At 35.3% G+C, this 19,511-nt stretch overlaps 1 protein-coding gene and 1 long non-coding RNA gene across 12 annotated transcripts; both read left to right on the top strand.

Annotated features, from left to right (window-relative positions):
* Positions 1–2,124: 2,124 nt before the first annotated feature.
* LOC140177063 (uncharacterized) lies at positions 2,125–3,028 on the top strand. Its single transcript, XR_011868715.1, has 2 exons — positions 2,125–2,585; positions 2,694–3,028. It is a non-coding gene; the product is annotated as an uncharacterized lncRNA (long non-coding RNA).
* Positions 3,029–7,342: 4,314 nt separating this feature from the next.
* Positions 7,343–19,371, top strand: LOC112727692 (zinc finger CCCH domain-containing protein 5). Of its 11 annotated transcripts, none has more exons than XM_025777552.3 (13): positions 7,546–8,140; positions 8,246–9,084; positions 11,110–11,501; positions 11,660–11,713; positions 12,973–13,063; positions 13,733–14,226; positions 14,313–14,435; positions 14,527–14,685; positions 16,132–16,224; positions 16,804–16,920; positions 17,161–17,235; positions 17,446–17,663; positions 18,277–19,371. In XM_025777552.3, exons 5-13 carry the CDS (start codon positions 13,018–13,020, stop codon positions 19,040–19,042), a joined length of 2,091 nt encoding a protein of 696 aa, XP_025633337.1. In that variant the 5' UTR covers positions 7,546–8,140; positions 8,246–9,084; positions 11,110–11,501; positions 11,660–11,713; positions 12,973–13,017; the 3' UTR covers positions 19,043–19,371. The 11 variants fall into 11 exon arrangements, with proteins under 11 accessions (XP_025633339.1, XP_029146604.1, XP_025633336.1 ...); XM_025777550.3 differs by having other exon boundaries at positions 11,053–11,501; XM_025777551.3 differs by lacking the exon at positions 11,660–11,713 and having other exon boundaries at positions 7,489–8,140; positions 11,053–11,501.
* Positions 19,372–19,511: the final 140 nt, after the last annotated feature.

The raw sequence follows: 19,511 nt of genomic DNA, 5'->3' as shown, positions 1-19,511 counted from the left end.
GAGAGGAGAGAACCTCTCTCTAAAAACTACATCTAAATCATGAAAAGCGAATAATCGAAGGCTTTTCCCTGAATGGATACATTCTCCCACTTTATAACCTCTAATCTGTGCTTTCTGTACTTGGATCTGGGCCAAAAAGGGTTTCAGAAATCGCTGGGAGCGTTTTCTGCAGTTTCTGGTGCGTGGCGTCTGTCACGCGTCCGGGTGGGTCACGCGGTCGCGTCATCTGGGAGTTTTCCTTATCACGCGTTCGCTTCGATCACGCATACGCATCATCTGCGTTCTGCTCAAGGCGCGCGTCCGCGTTAGTCACGCGTTCGCGTCACTGCTTTTTTGCGCTAGGCACGCGGCTACGTCGTCCATGCGTTCGCGTCGCTGCCAGTTTCTTCAAAAACTCCATTTTGTGCTTTCCTTCCATTTTTGTATGTTTTCTTTCCATCCTTTAAATCATTCCTGCCTTAGGAGATCTGAAAATACTCAACACACAAATCACGGCATCGAATGGTAATAAAAGGTAATTAAAATAATTATTTTTAAAGCATAGGAAACATGTTTTTCACATATATCACATAATAAGGAAGGAAAAGTAAAACCATGCAATTTCACATGAATAAGTGGGTGAAGGGTTGAATAAATCATTTAAATTGAGCACAAAATATATCATGAAATATGGATTTATCAGTCGTCTCTCAAGGAATTGCAGGGAGGTGTATTTATTATTGGTTATGGAAGATTATCTTTTTAGGGTTTTTGAATAAGGAACAAGAAAAGTAAATTGCAAGAAAGTAAATTAATAATTAAGAAAACTCTTGGCAAGGCATGAGAATTAGACGTCCTATCCTAGTTATCCTTATCAATTGTGATGAGAATTGTTCATTGCTCCCACTTAGTTAACCCTTACTAAATAAAGAAAATTCAAGTGGACTAATCAATTTGATTCCTCAAGTCCTAGTCAACTCCTAAGGAAAGACTAGCTTTAGAGGGATCCAAATCAACTAGCAACTGTCAATTATCAATCAACAAAGGAGTTTGATAACTCAAGAGTCTCCAATTACTCAATTCAAGCTAAAAATGTAAAAAGCTAAATTAAAATCATAAATATAAAATACCTCAAATTGCATTAAATAAAGAAATCAAATCTAACATGGAGTTCATAAACCAAATTAGGAAAATAAATAAACTGGAATGCTAGAATAAATAAGAGTAGAAGAGAAACTAAATTAAAGGAACATTGAACCTGGAATTGAAAAGAAATAAACCTAAAACTAAGAGAAATCTTAAAACCTAGAGAGAGGAGAGAGCCTCTCTCTCTCTAGAAACTACATCTAAAACCTAAAATTATGTGAATGAAAGTTGTGTTGAGTCTCTGCTTGTCCCCTGGCTTTAGTTTGCGTTTCTGGGCCGAAACCTGGGTCCAAACTCAGCCCAAAATCACCCCAGCGTTTTCTACGATTTCTGCAGGTAGCACATGTCGCGCATACGTGTCAGTCACGTGTACGCGTCGCTGATTATTTTCGTGTGTCACTTGTACGCGTCAAGCACGCGCACGCGTCGCCGTGCAGACTCCGATTCACGCGCACGCATGAGCCATGCGTGCGCATCGCCCCTCGCTGGTTGTCTCCTTTATTTCTTGTGCTCCTTCCATTTTTGCAAGTCTCATCTCCATCCTCTAAGCCATTCCTGCCCTATAAAGCTTGAAAACACTTAATACACAGATCACGACATCGAATGGTAATGAGAGAGGATTAATAATTAACAATTTTAAGGCCAAAGAAGCATGTTTTCAATCATAGCACAGAATTAGGAAGGAAAATTTAAAACATATGAATTATATGAATAAGTGTGAGTTTAGTGGATAAAATCCACTCAATTAAGTACAAAATGTACCACGAAGTAGTGGTGCATCAATAAGCTATAAAAAAATAATTCACTCCGCTACCGTTACAAAAAGAATAATTCATACCAAGAAGAACAAAAAAAACCTTACATTTTGTATTCTAAATTGAAATAATCGTCTTCCACAAAGACTAGTTACAATAAGTGAGTAACAAAAGAGATAAAGTAAAATTAGAGAAATTACCTGACTAGGGATGGATCCAAGAAACCCAGCTTAATGCTTGTATAGTAGAGCCTACAACAACCCAGAAATTCATTGAATAAGCTATAAAAAAAATAATTCACTCTACTTCCGTTACAAAAAGAACAATTGAGAACTGTGAATAACAAGAACGACAAAAAAAACTTACGTTCTGCATTCTAAATTGAAATAGTCTTCTTCGACAAAGAGCGATTAAAATGAGTAACAAAACAAATGGTAGAGTCGTGGTGATTAAGGAGACAGCAACGGTGGTGGTAGAGGTTACAGCGGTGGATAAGGTTGCGACCGCTATGATTGTGGAGGAGGCTTGGTGGTGGTGGTTGCAATGGTCACGGTGGAGTTCGTGGTGATTATTAATGTGGTGGTGGTGGGTACAGAGGAGGAAAAAGAGAGTAGATTGGAGAAAGAACTGAGCGGCAGGCACAGAGAGCACATGCAGCGAGATTAGGCAAGCAAAGACCACAGCAGCAGCGACAAGAGCATAGCGGTGAGATATATTTATTTCCTGTTATTATTTTTCTTCTTTGATCTCAAATTTCAAAATTTCAATTCTTTTCTGTTCTAATCGGTTAATGTCTCCTTCAAATCTGGTTAGGTTGGAAATGCTGGTGGTGTTAGGTGAAAATCCAAGTGTTCAAAAAATCATTTGTATATATTCAGATTCATTATACAGTATCCAATGATAATGGCTGAGGTTGCTAGAGGCGCTGCTCCTGCTGCAGTCGTGGTGGTTAAGGAAGGATAGGATGGCGAGGTGATGATCAACTCGGTTGCATGGGAATATAAAAGAGGTGTTGAATTTGTTTTTTTTTTCCTTTTTTTTAATCTTCTGAGTTGTTGATTTTGATTTTGCTTTTGTGAATTGTGTAATTGATTAATTTTTATGATTGAACCTTTTATTTGGTTTATGCTAATAATTTTTAGTGTGCATATTGAGTTTTAGCATTATCTGCAAAGTCATGGCCTGATCATAAGCTCATAACTAAGAAATTATTTTCAGCTTACAGCATATTATCAATTATTATTTAATGTTTGCAAAGTTAAGTTATGAACCAAACTATGCCTAAGTTGTGGGTGTTTTATTCTTGGATTTGGTTATGGAATTTGTTGTAGTTATAGTAAGGGTTTTTAGGGTGTGTTGTTGCTTTTGTGAGTTGCAGAAATAATTACCATGTTGAATTAATCATTATCTTATTAATTATGTTTTAATCAATTTTCCTAATTCAGTATTAGAGTCACTTGATAATAAAAATAAGAGATAAATGTTTAATTTTGTTTGTGAAATTGTAAGTGCTATTCCATTTTTGATACTATATTTTGTATTTTAATTTAGTCCTACTGTAATTTCACTAAGAGATTAGATTAAATCATGAAGTGTAGCTTCATAGATTAAATTAAACATTTCTAAAACTCAATTCAATCTAAATTATGCTTATAATTTTCAAGATGAAATTTAAGCTTTACTCTTAAAAATATTGAGAAAAAGAGATATATGCAAACTAGCACGTGTGTGAGTGAGTGAGGTTCACAAATCACAGACAATATATAACAGTGCTAAGGTGTGAGAATAAGAAGTCCATGCTTGGGAATGGCATCTTTTGTAGAGTAAGAAAAAAATAGTACCGCAGTGAAGCATGTGTGTGTGTTTTTGTGTTAGGAAGAAACAAATAGTAAAGATAGCCCGTGCATTAGAATTTCTTATATATGTCAGGTCCACATGAATGTAATGCACATCATAAACATTTTTCTTTTCTAAAGTTTCTTTAGAAATGACTTGAGAATCAAATTTTTTTTTATTTCTTTTATAATTTTTTTCTCATTATAATGATCTATATTGTAATTTAGTAACTTAGTAACTAGATTTAGTTTGTACAGAAAGGCTATGCTGTTATAACTTAGTAACCAAGCACATTGTTAAAGATATAATTGTACGGAACCTTAACTGAATTATTTTTTGTTTCCCTTTTCCTTTAACTATTTGGGGCAAAGTTTTATGGCAATAATTTTAACGACAACCTTTTGATCCCCAAAATTATGTTGTGTACAATACATAATGTGTTTGTTGGTTATTAGTTATTACTACAAACTATCGCACCTTTTAGGGGATTGCCAGAAGGGACATGATAGTATATGTATTATTATCCATATATTAAGTCAGAAATTTGATATCAAAATTTCGACAAAAACTTTGAGTGCTTTGTTTTGTTGAATGAAATCATAAAGATTACTTATTTATTAAAAATTCCAGGAAGCATGTGTGAAATTTAAGTGTAGCTTTTGGTTTTCAGTTTTATTGGTGAGTTTTTTTTTCTCTTCTTTTTGGATCATATTCAATCCTTTGACCAAAAATAGGTACATATGTTATTATGTTAGCAAATGTAATTATTTGACTCATTTGATTTAGTTTACCAAATATTCTGATATTTACTTTTGGCCAATAAAGAAGATGAATTTGGTAAGGGAATTAGAAAGAGACTTGAGGATTGCTAATGTCAGCAGGATCATAATATAAGCTAAATCATGTTTTAAATAAAGGTTGACAACATTAACTACTTAGTGGAGGAAGAAGATAATCTGTTAGTGATGGTAGCTTTTGTCGTCGCATAGGTCTGAGATTTTATTTAATTACTACAGTTTGTAAAATAAAAAATACTATTTAATTATGTATTTATTTATTTGCTTATGTCGTTATCTTTTTAAATTTTCTTTTCTTTCCAATCCTATATACTAAAATTGGAATGCATCTTATGGTGTTTGTTGTTAATTCACTTAGTTGAAAATGCTTTTCATTCATTCCTTGTAAAGAAGGATATTGCAGCTAGTTTGATGCTCAATTTATCCTTCTTTGATCTTGCTCATGATGCTCTCAACTCACTTGGCTTCCTCAAAGCAAATCTCTAGGTGGCTACCTTTTCTTTCTCTGCATTTAACTACTTAAGTGTTTCATATGATCTCTCATTTTAGTTCTGACTAAACTGTTTTTATCTTCTCATTCCTGTAGTTATTTGCCAACTGAATATTTTTTGGTGTTGTTGTCAATTTTATCCCTAAGCAAACACTTATTCTCACTTCCAGTGACAAGAGTAGAAAGGTTTATATCAAATAATTGTATTGTTCCCACTCTTTTAATTATGTTCACTTTAATTTTTTTTGCTCCTCATTTTTAATCAAATTGATTTCCAACATTGTTGTATTTGTGAATTTCTATTTAGTTCTAATATGTCTTTTTCATTTTTCACACTGTTGATGGTTTTGATTTTATGGCATTTTCTTTTGCTTACTCATAGTAAGTATAATGGTATTATAATTTATAAACCGCTACTTGAGAATGACAAACTCACAGTAAAATATTATGGATTCTCTAAAAAACTATGAAGTTTGAGTTTCTTAATCCAAATCAAACATAATTTATTCAAAGTATTATTATTTCTGAGTAAGCATTGCAGTATTTTAAAAATGTAACTCTAAAATTGGTTGTAGTAAGTTGAACAACATGAAAAGAAAAAACATAAAGAGGCATATCCACTTCTTGACAAAATTGTGTTTAATAAGGCCTGTAGAATGCATAAAGTTTAATTTTAGTTCCGTAACCTATCATAATGAATGTATATGAACTATAAATTATTATAATCAAGTGGTGTCTCTGGAATCAATTTTTCGAAGTTTCTTCCATTGGCAATTACTTTTGCCTTCCTCGTTTTTGCATTGCTATTAATGGATATGTGAGAAGAACATTGAAGGTTAAGTGAACTAAGTAATCATTATTTTGAAGGGATTATATGTTCTGATGAAAAGGCTTTTTTTATTTTTAAGTAAATGATTTTTGTTCCAAGTTTTTTTCCTTTATACAGAAAGCTCAATTCTTAAGTATTGGTTGGTGGTTCTCTCTGTATCTAACCATATAGACATTTTGGTAATATAGGTACAACTATGAATTATTATTATCATGATGGTATTTTTGTACCAACCATTTCTACATAGAACAGAGTAATAAATTGGACACTGAATAATTATATAAAATGTAACGTTTATTTTATAAATGTACTAGAAAATATAATAACCTGATTGGAGATTATGTTGGTGATTGTTTTGATATTTTGTAGTTTTTTATTTTTAATTAGGTTTATATGGAAGGTAGTCACAAAAGGGAATAATTAAATACTTGATTTGTATTATTTAAAATTTAAATTATGTTTGAAGGGTTCATATTTGAACATAAACAGTAGAATCAAAGCTTATGGCCAAAGATTTAGGAATTTGAATTATACTAAGCAATTGTCTATCAGTTCAACTAAGTGAAACTAATTTTTCTTGCAGATATAAAATCAGTATTATAAATGTTATATTTAGGGAGGTTTTCAAAAATGTTTTGAGGTGATTTTTTGTGATTTTGTTTCTTTCATGGTATCGATGCAGTATGTAATTATCATGGGATGTGGTGTAGATTATTTCGTTTAATGTTAGATAATTCATATTCGAATATGATTCGAGGTTATTATATGTGGTTCTTTGATTTATGTCCGTGCAACGCACGGGTCATTTCCTAGTTATAACAAAGAAAAGGTAAAGGGAGATTTAAACGGAAAAAGTTGTTGAATGTTTTTCCATTTTTTTTACCGTATTCCAATTCGCAACAGATCTTATTTCATTTAATAATTTGTCATTGGTTAATAAATTGTTATATATGCCAACGAGCTATAAAGTCTTCCCTTTTCACCTAGAGAGGTATTGAATTCAAGTTTTATTCCTAATTTTAGAAGAAAAAAATTGTTATATACACAAGACGAAATTTAAATTTCTGATATTTATTTAAACAACCTAGTAATTAACCACCATAAAATCTAAAATTGGTGTAATGTTCTTCAGTTTACTTGTTCAATACATTCTCCGGTCTAATTTGTGGTCGATTCCTTAGGTAACATTTAGTTTCAAAGACACAAACACAGAGACATAGATACATTAGTATATGTTCATTGTGTGTTTATTAAAACACAAATTTTTTATGGATATATTAGTACATAAATGTACACAGAATACATGTATTTAGTATTTTTTTTAAAATATTAAGATACAGAAACACAATTAATTGGACACAATTTTTTACATTTTTATCCTTTATTAATTTTTATACAATTAATTTTTACACTTTTATTTTTTATCAATTTTTTAAACTTTTATTCTTTATCAATTTTTTATTTTTTTATTAATTTTTATAAAATATAAATTTTTTTATATTTTATTATGTCTTATTCAATATTTTATCAAATATAATACATATATAATTATATACTAATAATTTTTGTCTATGTTTTTACTTTTTAATGTCTATGTCTTTGTATTTCTATCTCCATAAAGACATAAAGCAAACACTATCTTAATATTTTGGACATGGCTTTGGGCCAGAAAACCAATCCGCATAAAAACCCGACCCACACACAACAATCCCCAAATACAAGCATTCAAACAACATCCATCCCTCCCCTTACGCTGCCCAGATCTCCGCCGCCACATACAGCGCCGCCGGTCCCTCTAAACGTTCTTCTCTGGCCTCCCTACGCCCAAATCCCATACTTGCCCCTGCCGACTTGCTATTCGTCGCCAATCTCATCCGTCTGTTTTGAATTTCACATCGGGTCAGGTTGCCAAGTTCATCCTCTGCCGTTCTGAACACTACCTGATCTTGGGATTGACTCATCTTCTCTTTTGATTTCGTCGCCATTTCCCCCGCCGTTGAGACTCCCATCGTCGTTTTGGTCCTCCTCAGCGGCGCCGGTGATCCTATTTTGTTGGCTGGTGTCCCAATTTCCTTAAATAAACCCTCTAACACCACCCAACCTCACTAACACCATAGCATCTCTGTCTCTACCACATCCGCCGTCCTTCGACCACTTCCAACGCTCCGTCCACACCTCCACCTATCCACAACCTCGCTGCCGCCGTGCCCAATCCCAAGAACAAGGTTTATCTCGCCAGCCAAGGCTGCACATCTCCAAACGAGGATCTTGTTAATGAGTACGTTCTCGCGGTTTTCTTCACATTAAGGTAATGAAGGTTCTGGATAGATTTAAATTGAGAACAAGATTATTATTATTATTATTATTATTTTGGATAATCCAGAACAATAAAATTTATGTGATTATAATCAAGGTTCTGAAAGTCGTTCGAACCAACCGGTCAAACCGCGAATCGAAGGGAATAGCGGTTCGGACAGACGTTGAAACCGAAGATTTGAAAAACCGACGTTGGATCGTCAAACCGGCCGGAAACCGGTTAGCCGAACCGAATTAGAACCCGGCCGGTTTTTTAAATTTTGCAAAACGTCGTCGTTTTGCTGGGATGCCTAGCCAATTACACAACCCCAATGTTCAGGAAATCGAACCGGATTGGCCGGTCGGACCGGTTTAACCGCGAACCGACAATACCAACGGTCCGGTCAGGAATGTAAAACCGGAAATCGTAAAACCGGTGAAAACTGTTGAGCCGGCCGATCGGGCCGAACCGGAACCCGGCCGGTTTACACAAAAAAGGGAAGCTCATTCGTTTCTTTCTCCTTTCTCCCTTTCTTTCTTTCAGTCAGAGAAATCACCCAAACCCTAAGTACTGTAAGCCCACACCACCGCCACAAGGAGTGGCATACTGCGGCCGTCCGTCGCACTCAAAGTTCGCCATCCGTCATCTAGCTTCCCTCGTGCTCCAAATCTTCAACCCCTGTTCGCTGTCACCGATTGCGGTTGCTTCCTCGAGCTCGGCGTCCGTCGTCTTTGTCTGCTCAGCCGCGCTTCCGTCGCCGTTTGTTTGCCGTTCACGTTCGCGTCTTCGTTCGCGTTCTTCGCCATTCGCGTTCGCTCGGCGTTCACCGTTCGCGTTCACTCGCTGTTCACCGTTCGAGTTCGCGTTCGTCTGGAAGCCACGTTGCTCTGCTTCAAACTCTGCCACCAACCCGCGCGCTCCACTCAGCCGTCGAACTGCTCTCTTTTGTCCCCGCTGTGAGTCCCCTAAACCCGCCACCAGACAATACACTCACACAACACAATACTCTTCTTTAAACTCTGCAACTTCTGATTTCTATTACAATAAGTAATTATTTGATTTGGTAGTGGTTTGGATTTTTTCATAGACTAAATTAAAGTTATAATAGTTATGTTCTCTTCTCTATCACATTGAAATTAAGGTTTGAATTCTCTTATTTCGTTTTAATTTTACCGCACTCAACATGTTTGATGAAATGCTTTAACCATATTTCTGGTTGGTTTTATAATTTCTAGCTTTTAGAAACTTAGTAAGTTGATTGCATGTGAAATTAGAATAATTGGATCATAGTAATTAGGAAATTTTAGCTGTACAAATAGCATCTTTGCAGAAAACATGTTAGCATGATGATTCCACTTGCATTAGTGTTCTTCTGGTAAATTTTTTAACTGTTATTGTGAACTTCTTCTGTTACTTTTATTTATTTTTTTTGTTTTGTTGTGATTTTCTGTTCTTGAATTTGTTAAGTTGATTTGCTAAATTGTTGGGCTGCTGTTGTTTTAATTTGTCAAATTGTTTGGTTGCTGCGACTTAATTTGTTGGATTTTCTATTTAGGTCTTGTTCTTGTTTATTTGCTAAATTGTTGTTGTGTATTTATTGTTTATTTGCTGGATATTGGTGATCATTGTCTTTGAGATTATTTACTATGCAGGTTTAGTGTCATCACTGTTTTGGAATGTTTTATAATGTACTAATGTTTGTTGCTGTTTTGTAATTGCTGGTTGCAGGTTTAGTGTGATTATTGGTTAATGTTTTGGTTTAGTGTTCTCTCTTTTCCAGATTTTCCTTCTCCCTGTATTTCTGCATGTTGCTGAATTGGTAATCAATAAATTTGCCTTTTTGCTGTAACTCGGGACTTTACTAGGATTTGTTAAATTTGTTGCTGTTACTTGCATTTGTTGCTGAATTTGTTGCTTCCCAGTCACAGAATCAGAACAGAATGCTCAGTCAGTGTTTGATTGATTGGCTTTGCTCACCGATTGTATTTGATGATAAATTTTAAATTGATAACTTTTAAATTTCAAATTTTAAATTTGCACTGCCCATGTTACTGATTCACTGTTCTTTCAGTGCTTTTTGTTGTTGTTAATCATTGTGATGAGCTTTGTTAAAATTTGCACTGCCTATATTACTGAGTGTTCTTTCCGTGCTTTTTGTTGTTGTTAATCATTGTGGTGAACTTTGTTAAAATTTGCACTGCCTATGTTACTGATTCACGGATTCATCCCTCTCGTCATTATCATTGGCATGAACTCCGAACCAAAGCCCCAACTCTCTGGATAAAATTGTAATGAAAGCTTATTGGGACTTTTTCTTCTACTTAAGGTATGAATCAGAATGATGAGGCCAAGTTGTGAATACACAAGTGTCAACGGACTATAATATATATTGAATTTGTGACATTAGAAGGGTGTAATAATAACAATAATGGAGTCATGTTACTTGAATATTGAGGTTTAACATTTAAACTCTCAGCTTCTCAGCCCTGTTTGATTCTTCATCTCAGGCAATTGAATCGAATCAACCAGGCCTTCCTTTTCTTTTTCTTTTAGTTGATTCTTAATTTTTCTAATATATGTAACTTTCTGAATCAAGTGGATCAGATTATGTAGTTTTCTTGATTTGGGATATTTTCGAAGACGCATTAGAAGAGCTATTTTATTATTATGTTTGCTATAATAATATTCACATGTTCTGTATGCTTGTGATTGTTTCGGTGTTTACATTTTCTTTCCAAGTCACTTGCTGTGGTTGTTCTCTGAGTTAAGGCTTTGTATGTGTGTGTGAGAATATGTGATAATGTTGAATGCTGTTGCATCTAATAGGAGTTCTTGGAGTACCCTCATCTTTGGTCCTTTATAATTTATTTATTATTTTATTCTAAAACGGTTTTTTTGGTTGAACCACCGGTTGGACCGGTTAGACCAATAAACCAGTGAACCAGTGACTAAAGCGGTTTGATGACCGGTCCGGTTTTCAGAACCTTGCGCAACCCAGCAACCTTAGCTCCACACAACGGCTAAACGCGAACCCATCCCTCCCATCACCCTCAAGCTCCTCCTTCCTCTCACCGTCATCGATCTCACTCCCTCACCTCCGTCCATCTCCCGCCGCTGTCGCCGAAACGAGCTTCGAAGCCACCGTCATCGTGCAGCTCTGTTCCACCATCGTGCAGCTACTGTTTCAGCTTTGAAAGCACCGTCGCGCAGCTCTGTTCCATCGTCGCCGGGCTCGCCTCCTTCCTCCGTCGCGCAGCTCTGTTCCATCGTCGCCGGCGCTATCTCTGTTTCACCTGTCATCCCTTCGGTCGTGCCCTTGTCCCCCTCTTGCTCAGGATCTGCTCTGCTCTGTTCTAGGGCTTCTAGCTTCTAGGTATTTTTTTAATAATAATTATTGAATAATTGTTGTTAGTTAATTTGTGAACTTGTTATGGGTTGAATAATTGTTGAATAAGTGTTAAGTAATCTGTGAATCTTGCTGTTTTTACTGTGAATTACTCCATTTTAATGATTCTGATAATTCATCTGCAGAAGATGATGGGGTCTTCAGGCTTGAATCCTTTGAAACTAAGTGTTGCACGTGGGGTATGCCTGTTTTGTGTCTTCTTCGCTGCTGTGCTCTGTTGACTGTTGTGCTATGTTTTTGTGTTCAATTAAAATTTTTCTTTGAGAACTTAGTTTTGCTATGCTTGATAAATTGTGCCAATTATGCATTTCTTGAAATGCCTCTGTAGATTCTAAATAGTGCGTTTCATGTTTCTGATTTTGATAATTTGAGTAGTTTATGAAGCATAGTTCACTGTTATTGCAAATGATTTGGGACTGCTTTTGAGGAGTGTATGAAGTAGTTTACTTGCTGTGTTTGGAGTTGTTTATTAATTAAATTGGTTAATTTGTTATTTGAGCCATGTTACAGCTTGTTAAATAAAGTTTAAAGCTTCAATATCCATTTATTAGTTGGCAATGTTAATATTATTAATAATATTAATAATAATACTAATCACAAAGTGGAGAGGGATTGTAGAATTTGTCACATAGGTTTGGAGAGTGATAGTTCTGAGTCTGGTGTTCCAATTGAATTGGGTTGTGCTTGTAAAGATGATTTTGTTGCTGCTCACAAAGTATGTGCTGAGATATGGTTTAAGATTAAGAAGAATTTGAGTATAAATCCCATCTTTACTTTATTCTGTTTAACTGCAAAATTTGGTTTTTGATCTTTTTTAATGCTGAATTTGATTGATTCTATGGATATTTTAGACACCCTTTTGTTTATGATTCATGGAATTGAGAATTGGATTGTTTGGTACTGTTCTATATGCATAGTTGTTCTATGTCTTGGTGCTGAGTTTGACAAATATTCTCAATTACTTACAGTTATGGTTTCCTTCTTGGATGGGATTTTATTTTTCCAAGAGAAATCATAGAGAATTAGGGTTGTGAATTGTTTAAAAAAAAAACTTGAGTTTGTATTTTGATAAGATCATATGGTTTTGATTTATGACATTTCATGTAGTGTTTTAAATTTGGAAGATATTTTAAGATTTATATTAGACTATAATTATATTTTAGTATGTATATTTATAATTTAGTTATTATTTTACTCTAAAACGGTTTTTCCGGTTGAATTACGGTTGGACCGGTTGGATCAATAAACCAGTGAACCAATGACTAGAGTGGTTCGATGATCGGTTCGGTTCTCAGAACCTTGATTATAATTGCGATTATCTAATAGTTGCGCAACATCACACCACCACATTTGTATATAAAATATGGTATCATTCATTAAGAAATATACCCTAAAATCTACAAATCGATGATAAGCTGAAGTTGAAACTGGATTGCAGGTTTTCTACAATCTCTATGAATTGAACGTGACATAATACACATATATGGCTTCAAATGAGATTCTGACATCTGCTGCGACAAACCCTGAAGGTCTGTTTGGGTTTATACTTTCACAGTTTGCATTACTAATTTTTATCTTGCTGCTGCTTTTACTTCAATTCAAGCCTTGTTTGCTCAGTATATCCCAAATGCTTAATGAATAAATTTCAAGTCTATCACTTCTACTTGTGATAATTGTTATTTGCATTGTGACTATATCGATTTTACTCGTTGGATTCTGCGTGCCTTTATGTGTAATATTTTAGTTTTAAATTCTGACTAAAAAAGGTACATACCATATAGTTACCACTAGTGTAAGCTGCCACAGATTGAGCTAAAGCTAGATTTATAATCATATAGATATTATCTAATAAAATGAACTTTTAAATTGGACACCTTTGCAGAATGAGTTTTTAAGGGTGGAATTTAAATCTAGAAGTGTATAAAGTTCATAAACCCTTTCTGTGGCTGAGTATTTCACCTTCAATATAATTTGTTTAGTTGTTTATTTATCCTTATCATTATTGATAACGTTGTCTATGTTGAGATTGTTGCGAAATTTTTATATAGCTGGTCCCAAACTTGGATAAAAGAGGAGTGGGTTAGGCTTGCAAGTTGCAACAGCTAACGTAAAACTTGTCGAATCTCAATGACACGAATCCTTGTGATTATTGACCTAAATTATTCCTGTCATGCTAAGCATGTTTATAAACTTGTCAGTTCTGACTGAAGCGGCAAAGATAAAGGAGAATAAGGGAGAAGAAGAAGAAAAGAAGGAGATGAGTCGGAAGGAGAAGCGGAAGGCATTAAAGAAAATGAAACGGAAGCAAATCAGGAAGGAGATTGCAGTTATGGAGCGGGAAGAGGAGGAGGCTCGCATCAACGATCCCGACGAGCAGAGGAGGATGCAACTCCTGGAGCAGCAGGAGGCTGAGAGAATGGAGAGTGACAGGAAGCTTTTCGAGGAAAGAGAGAGGGCTTGGATGGAGTTACAGCAGAGGATCCAGCAGCAGCAGGAGCAACAACAGCAACAGATAGACCTTCTTGAAGAATCACAGTCGGCACGCAATGATAATGGTAGTGACAATGATGATGATCAATGGGAGTATGTGGAGGAAGGGCCTCCTGAGATTATCTGGCAAGGAAATGAGATTATCCTCAAGAGGAACAAAGTGAGGGTTAGGGTTTCAAATAAGGAAACAAAACAAAATCAGGTATTATCATAGCTGCATCCTTCTGTTGTTCAAAGAATTTCTTTCAACCTTATTTAACACTGTTGTTGTTGCTCATGCTGTTGCAGCATGCTGATGATGCTGATAGACCTACCTCAAATCCTTTACCCCCAGAATCTCACTCAAATACATTCGCTCAGCAGGTGCTGGAGAATGTTGCTCAACAAGTACCCAATTTCGGAACAGAACAGGTTATTTAGTTCTTATCTTATGTTGATCTTGCTCTTTCTCCTTTCTTAATTCTCAATGTGCTTATCTCGTTTTTTTGGGTTATCATGGCAGGACAAAGCTCATTGCCCTTTTCATTTAAAAACTGGAGCATGCCGATTTGGTCAACGTTGTAGCAGAGTCCACTTTTACCCTGATAAATCCTGCACCCTTCTGATGAAAAACATGTACAATGGTCCTGGCCTGGCTTGGGAGCAAGATGAAGGCCTTGAGGTCTGTTAATGCTGCTTTTGTGCCTTCGCTGTATCCTCAAAGGAGCTCATTACAATTTCCTTTTTTTTTTTTAATTTTATTCTGCAATTAGTTACTTTATTATATAATAGCGGTTTTCTATCTTATATCAAAATATGCCTTTTACGTCTTTTGTCTACAGCTGTTTCATTTATCAATAAAAAATGAAAGCATCCATGTCAATGGTCTATTCAGTTCAATTATTTTTCTTGTAGATATTCTCTTGTTCTTTAACTTGATAATAATCAGATTCATTGCGGTGGAGGCTCATGGTTTTGGTCTTGGTATGGTGGGTCAAGATTAACGATATTAGCTGTTGTATCCTTGGGGATATCTATGAAATATTGATCGTCCTCCCTTGTTAGTAACTTAATCAACTATTTTCTTTTGGTTGTGTTTGACTTTTTTTTCCTTTTAATACCTATTCTTAGATGTGTTTATTTAGTATCTGAGTCCTTTTTCTATTACCATTGGCATCATATGTTTGCAACTACTTTCAAGTTTCAATATTTGATATTTTCTTTGAGGTGGGAGGATTTTCTTCTTCATGATGTTTCAATCAATATTTTATATCTATATCACATTTTAGAATGTATTCATTAATTAGATTGTACAGTTAAAATTCATACTTTTAAATTTCACAATGTCCAAAATCTCTTGATCCTTAACCATAAATAGTTGTTGGGCAATATTCAAGCCATGGATTGTGGAGCTATGTTGCAGATATCACCAAATGGTTTGAGATTATTGCAGCCAGACATAAAAATGGGGATGAAGTTAGTTGGTTCTTGAAAGTACATTGCTTTGTGTGTGTGGGTGGGGGAAAGGAAAATTTTTATGCATTGCCAGAATTTATGTTGATAAAATCTGTATTGTTTCATATACGAAACTTATATTCCATTATGCTTCTGTGTTTCATTGGTTCTTGCTTGCTTAGCTATAGACTCATTGATCCTATTAGTTATAGGAAAATCCACTATTTTATTATACTCTATTTTCATTCAAGTTGTGTGAGTCTAGTATGCTTAGATAAAGATAATAAAAACTGCTCTTTGTAGGCATCCTAGTGTATAACTTTTTAAAATTGATACGTATAATTCTTTTAGCCGATACAATCCTTACTCCACGAATCTTCTTGTCATCTTAAGAATCTTGCAAACTAGTGAACTTTCATCCCTTATGCACGAACAAGAAGTGCTGAATTTGGCATCTGCTACTTCTTTTGGCTCTGTTTTGATCCCTATTGCACTGCTGAGATAGCTGAAACTGGGATCGAATTATCTTCACTGTTTTTGGTTATGTAGGCCTTATAGTTAATATTTTATCATTTGTATAGAAATAATTGAAAGCTAATATTCTAGTACTTGGTATATTTATTACATTGTCAGAATCTAAAATCCTTATTTGACTTGTTTACCGATTTTTCAGTACACGGATGAGGAGGTTGAACGCTGTTTTGAAGAATTTTATGATGATGTTCATACGGAGTTCCAGAAATTTGGAGAAATTGTGAACTTCAAGGTTCTTTTGTAATGCTTTTCATATACTGAAAAGTTTTCTGCATGAAGTTTTGACAAATAGAGACGCAATATGTTTGGTTGTATTGAGATAGAGACAAATGGAGACACATTGGACCTGAAATACACTCATCTCCGAAGGAAGGGCACTAGTGTCTCTATCTTCAGTGTCTGTCTCAATGTCCTATTTCACCCTATCTCTTGTTCCAAACACAACCTTACATAACTATTGTGGTCTTGCTTTGAACTTTACCCGCAATGATCCCTTGTCTTCCGGGTTTTTTCATAATGTGTGTTTTATTGAGTTTTTCGAGGCGCGCGGGGTGTTTTGGGGGGGGGGGGGGGCAAGAGGTTATATATGTATCAAACAATTTTGTAAGTGAAATAATTCCTTCAAGGCAACCAGGGATATCACATTTTTCATTCTTGTTACTTGTGAGCAATTAGAAGACCATATTTTGGTACCAAATTTGAAACACGTTAAAAATTTTTGAATTTTCAGGGGCATGAGTTGGTTTATCCCTTCCTGATCTTCCTTTTTCTCCAACTTATGCAAATGCTTATTTATCCTTATTTCTGTCAGGTGTGTAAAAATGGTGCATTTCACTTGCGAGGAAATGTCTACGTTCAGTATAAACATTTGGACTCTGCTCTGCTTGCTTACAACACTGTTAATGGGCGCTACTTTGCTGGGAAACAGGTAATTCATTCCCTGTTTATTCTTGATGAATATCTTGAATTTTGTATGAGCATATGAATTTCACAAAGATCCAATTAAGATAGAAATTCATGGGTCTTGGGACTTCTGCCTCTCCTTTGTTCAATATCCGGGAAATTCCCAGTATTGTATTGACCAGCTGTAAGGACTAAGGCCGTAACTCCTGCTATCCATGGAAACCCTGAGGATGTTTGATGAAAAACTGGATGTGTCTTATTGCAGGTAAGTTGTAACTTTGTTAGTTTGACAAGATGGAAGGTTGCCATATGTGGCGAGTATATGAAGTCAGGTTACAAGGTATACAATTTATCAGTGATTTATATTTCGTTCACCTAGTATATATTACATATAGCTTTGGATACTGAAAACACGTGTGGTTCATTTGTAGAAACGATGTGATGACTTGGTTTCAACTTCAAACTTTAAATATTTTTTTTATCCCTTAAATTAATTTAAGGGTTGAAGGTCAATTTGTTGATGCTGTTCTTTTCCGCTGCATGTGAACAGACTTGTTCTCATGGAACAGCGTGCAATTTTATACACTGTTTCCGAAATCCTGGTGGAGACTATGAATGGGCTGATTCTGATAGACCGCCCCCAAAATATTGGGTGAAAAAGATGATAGCATTATTTGGTTATTCTGATGATTATGAGGCTTTAGGGGAGCGAGAAAATTTGAGTTTGCAAAAGAATACCGGGGAGATGTCAAGATCAGATTCTTTCAGGTATGCTTTCACTTTGTTGTTCCTCATTCTATGGCAATAAATGGTGTGAATTTTAACGGACCAACTAGCTACTACCATTTTATCAATATGCTTGAATTTGGACCTGCTTATATTATTTGAAAAATGGAGCAAAAGCTCCAATTGAGGGTGGCGTGGTGCACAAGCATGTCACATTACACAGACAGCCTAACTTTATACAAGAGCCAGTGGCTGATTTCACAACATGAACTGTGACCTTTGTCATAGGGGCTGGAGATAACTATTGGTCCAAAATTCCCCCTCAAAAATTCCAACTGATAAATTAACCAAAATTTCCTATCAAATCTGTGCAAAGAATTTTGCAGGCTACACTCAGGCTTGCATTCTTGTGCTGCAACAAAGGCTGTCTTATATTTGAGGGAAAGTAACTAATTGTTAGCATTAGTCTAATAAAATTTGATTTAGAGGAAATATGGCTTGGAATAGCATTTTGTTGATTTGAGTCCAAATTTTCAATTTGCAAACTGGAACCATATTTTATGTATGAGGCAAATATTTTGTTCATGCCAGGTTTTATGTATATTTTTTATATGTTAATTTATACTCATTCTTATAGTATGAGAATCTTTTGCAGGTACCACTCAAGTAGATCAAGATCTAGGGAGAGGGATCAGTTGAAAAGTTATTCTAGCAGAAGAAAACATGGAGACGAACGAAGGCAAAGAACTCCCGATGAGGGATGGAATGCCAATTCAAAAGAGAATCATAAAATTAAGCACAAAACTCCGGTTTCCGAATCCAGTAGGGAATGGCTAGAAAAAGATGAAAATAGGGAAAGTCACCATAAACATTACAGAAAAAGCTCGTTACATAGTGACAAGGATGACAGTCGCAGAAGCCATGATGAGGATTTTGATACAGATTTGGCTATAACTGGTAAGGACGATGAAGTAGAACATGGAAAAGAACGACGACACTGTAAGAAAGGGAAGAGAGATAGAAGGGATCGGATTTATGAGTCCGAATCAGAGCACCATACCAGTAGAAGGAAAAGTTCACGGCATCACAGTAGGGACAATAGAACCGGTGAAGCTGAATCTAATAAAGATTTGTTTGATCAAGGAGACTTGGAACCTCATGATAGCTCTAGGAAAAACACGAGACACAGGAGGTTTAACCATCGAGAAGACAACAAAGACTATGATAGTGAACATGATGAAGTTGATGGAGATTGGTCACGGAGAGAGAGACACAGAAGATCTGGCTATCGAGAAGACATTAAAGACCATGAAAATGAATGTGATGAAATCAATAGAGGTTGGTCACGGTGGGATGGGGACGGAAGATCGCATCATCATAAAAAGAAGCGCTCAAGACACCACTCACCAGATGTCATCTAAGAATGCAAGTAAGAAGAGTTAACTTTTGTATTCCTGTGATGATACTTTATCATCTTTTGTACAATCTCTTCTACTGTTCCTTTTTTTTTTTTTTTCTTTTTTTTCCTTCTATGAAACAAAAAAAGAATGCAAGTCAAACGAGCATCAGAAGGTTTGTTTCTGTAAATTCTCATATGATAGTGAGGAGACTGGTTATGAACATTGGTTAAGAGAGCTGTGAAAATAGTTGTAGTCAGATGATTTATTCTTTGCATACCGGACGTGGTAGGAAAAGAGAGATTACTAGTAAGATTGTTTCAATTAAAGTAATGAAAATCTTTTTCAAGATATATGACTTTGGTGTTGCTTAGTACTGGTGGCACACCTGTAGTTCGCTAGTAATAAATTGTATTGTTTTCAATACCTTGCTTCCTACTTGAAATTAAACTCGTGTAATTTTGGTTACTTCTGTTATTTTACAACTAAAAAA

Source organism: Arachis hypogaea, chromosome 12 (genome assembly GCF_003086295.3).
Source record: "Arachis hypogaea cultivar Tifrunner chromosome 12, arahy.Tifrunner.gnm2.J5K5, whole genome shotgun sequence".
NCBI lineage: Eukaryota > Viridiplantae > Streptophyta > Magnoliopsida > Fabales > Fabaceae > Arachis > Arachis hypogaea.
The sequence above is the reverse complement of the archived record's forward strand: the minus strand, read 5'-3'. Positions and strand labels throughout refer to the sequence as shown.

Excerpts from the sequence above, each read along its gene's own strand:
- LOC112727692 (XM_025777554.3), top strand. The coding sequence starts at position 13,018 with ATGGCTTCAAATGAGATTCTGACATCTGCTGCGACAAACCCTGAAG. Across the intron at positions 16,921-17,160 it reads GCTACTTTGCTGGGAAACAG|GTAAGTTGTAACTTTGTTAG; the intron begins GTAATTCATTCC and ends GTCTTATTGCAG. Across the intron at positions 17,236-17,445 it reads ATATGAAGTCAGGTTACAAG|ACTTGTTCTCATGGAACAGC; the intron begins GTATACAATTTA and ends GCATGTGAACAG.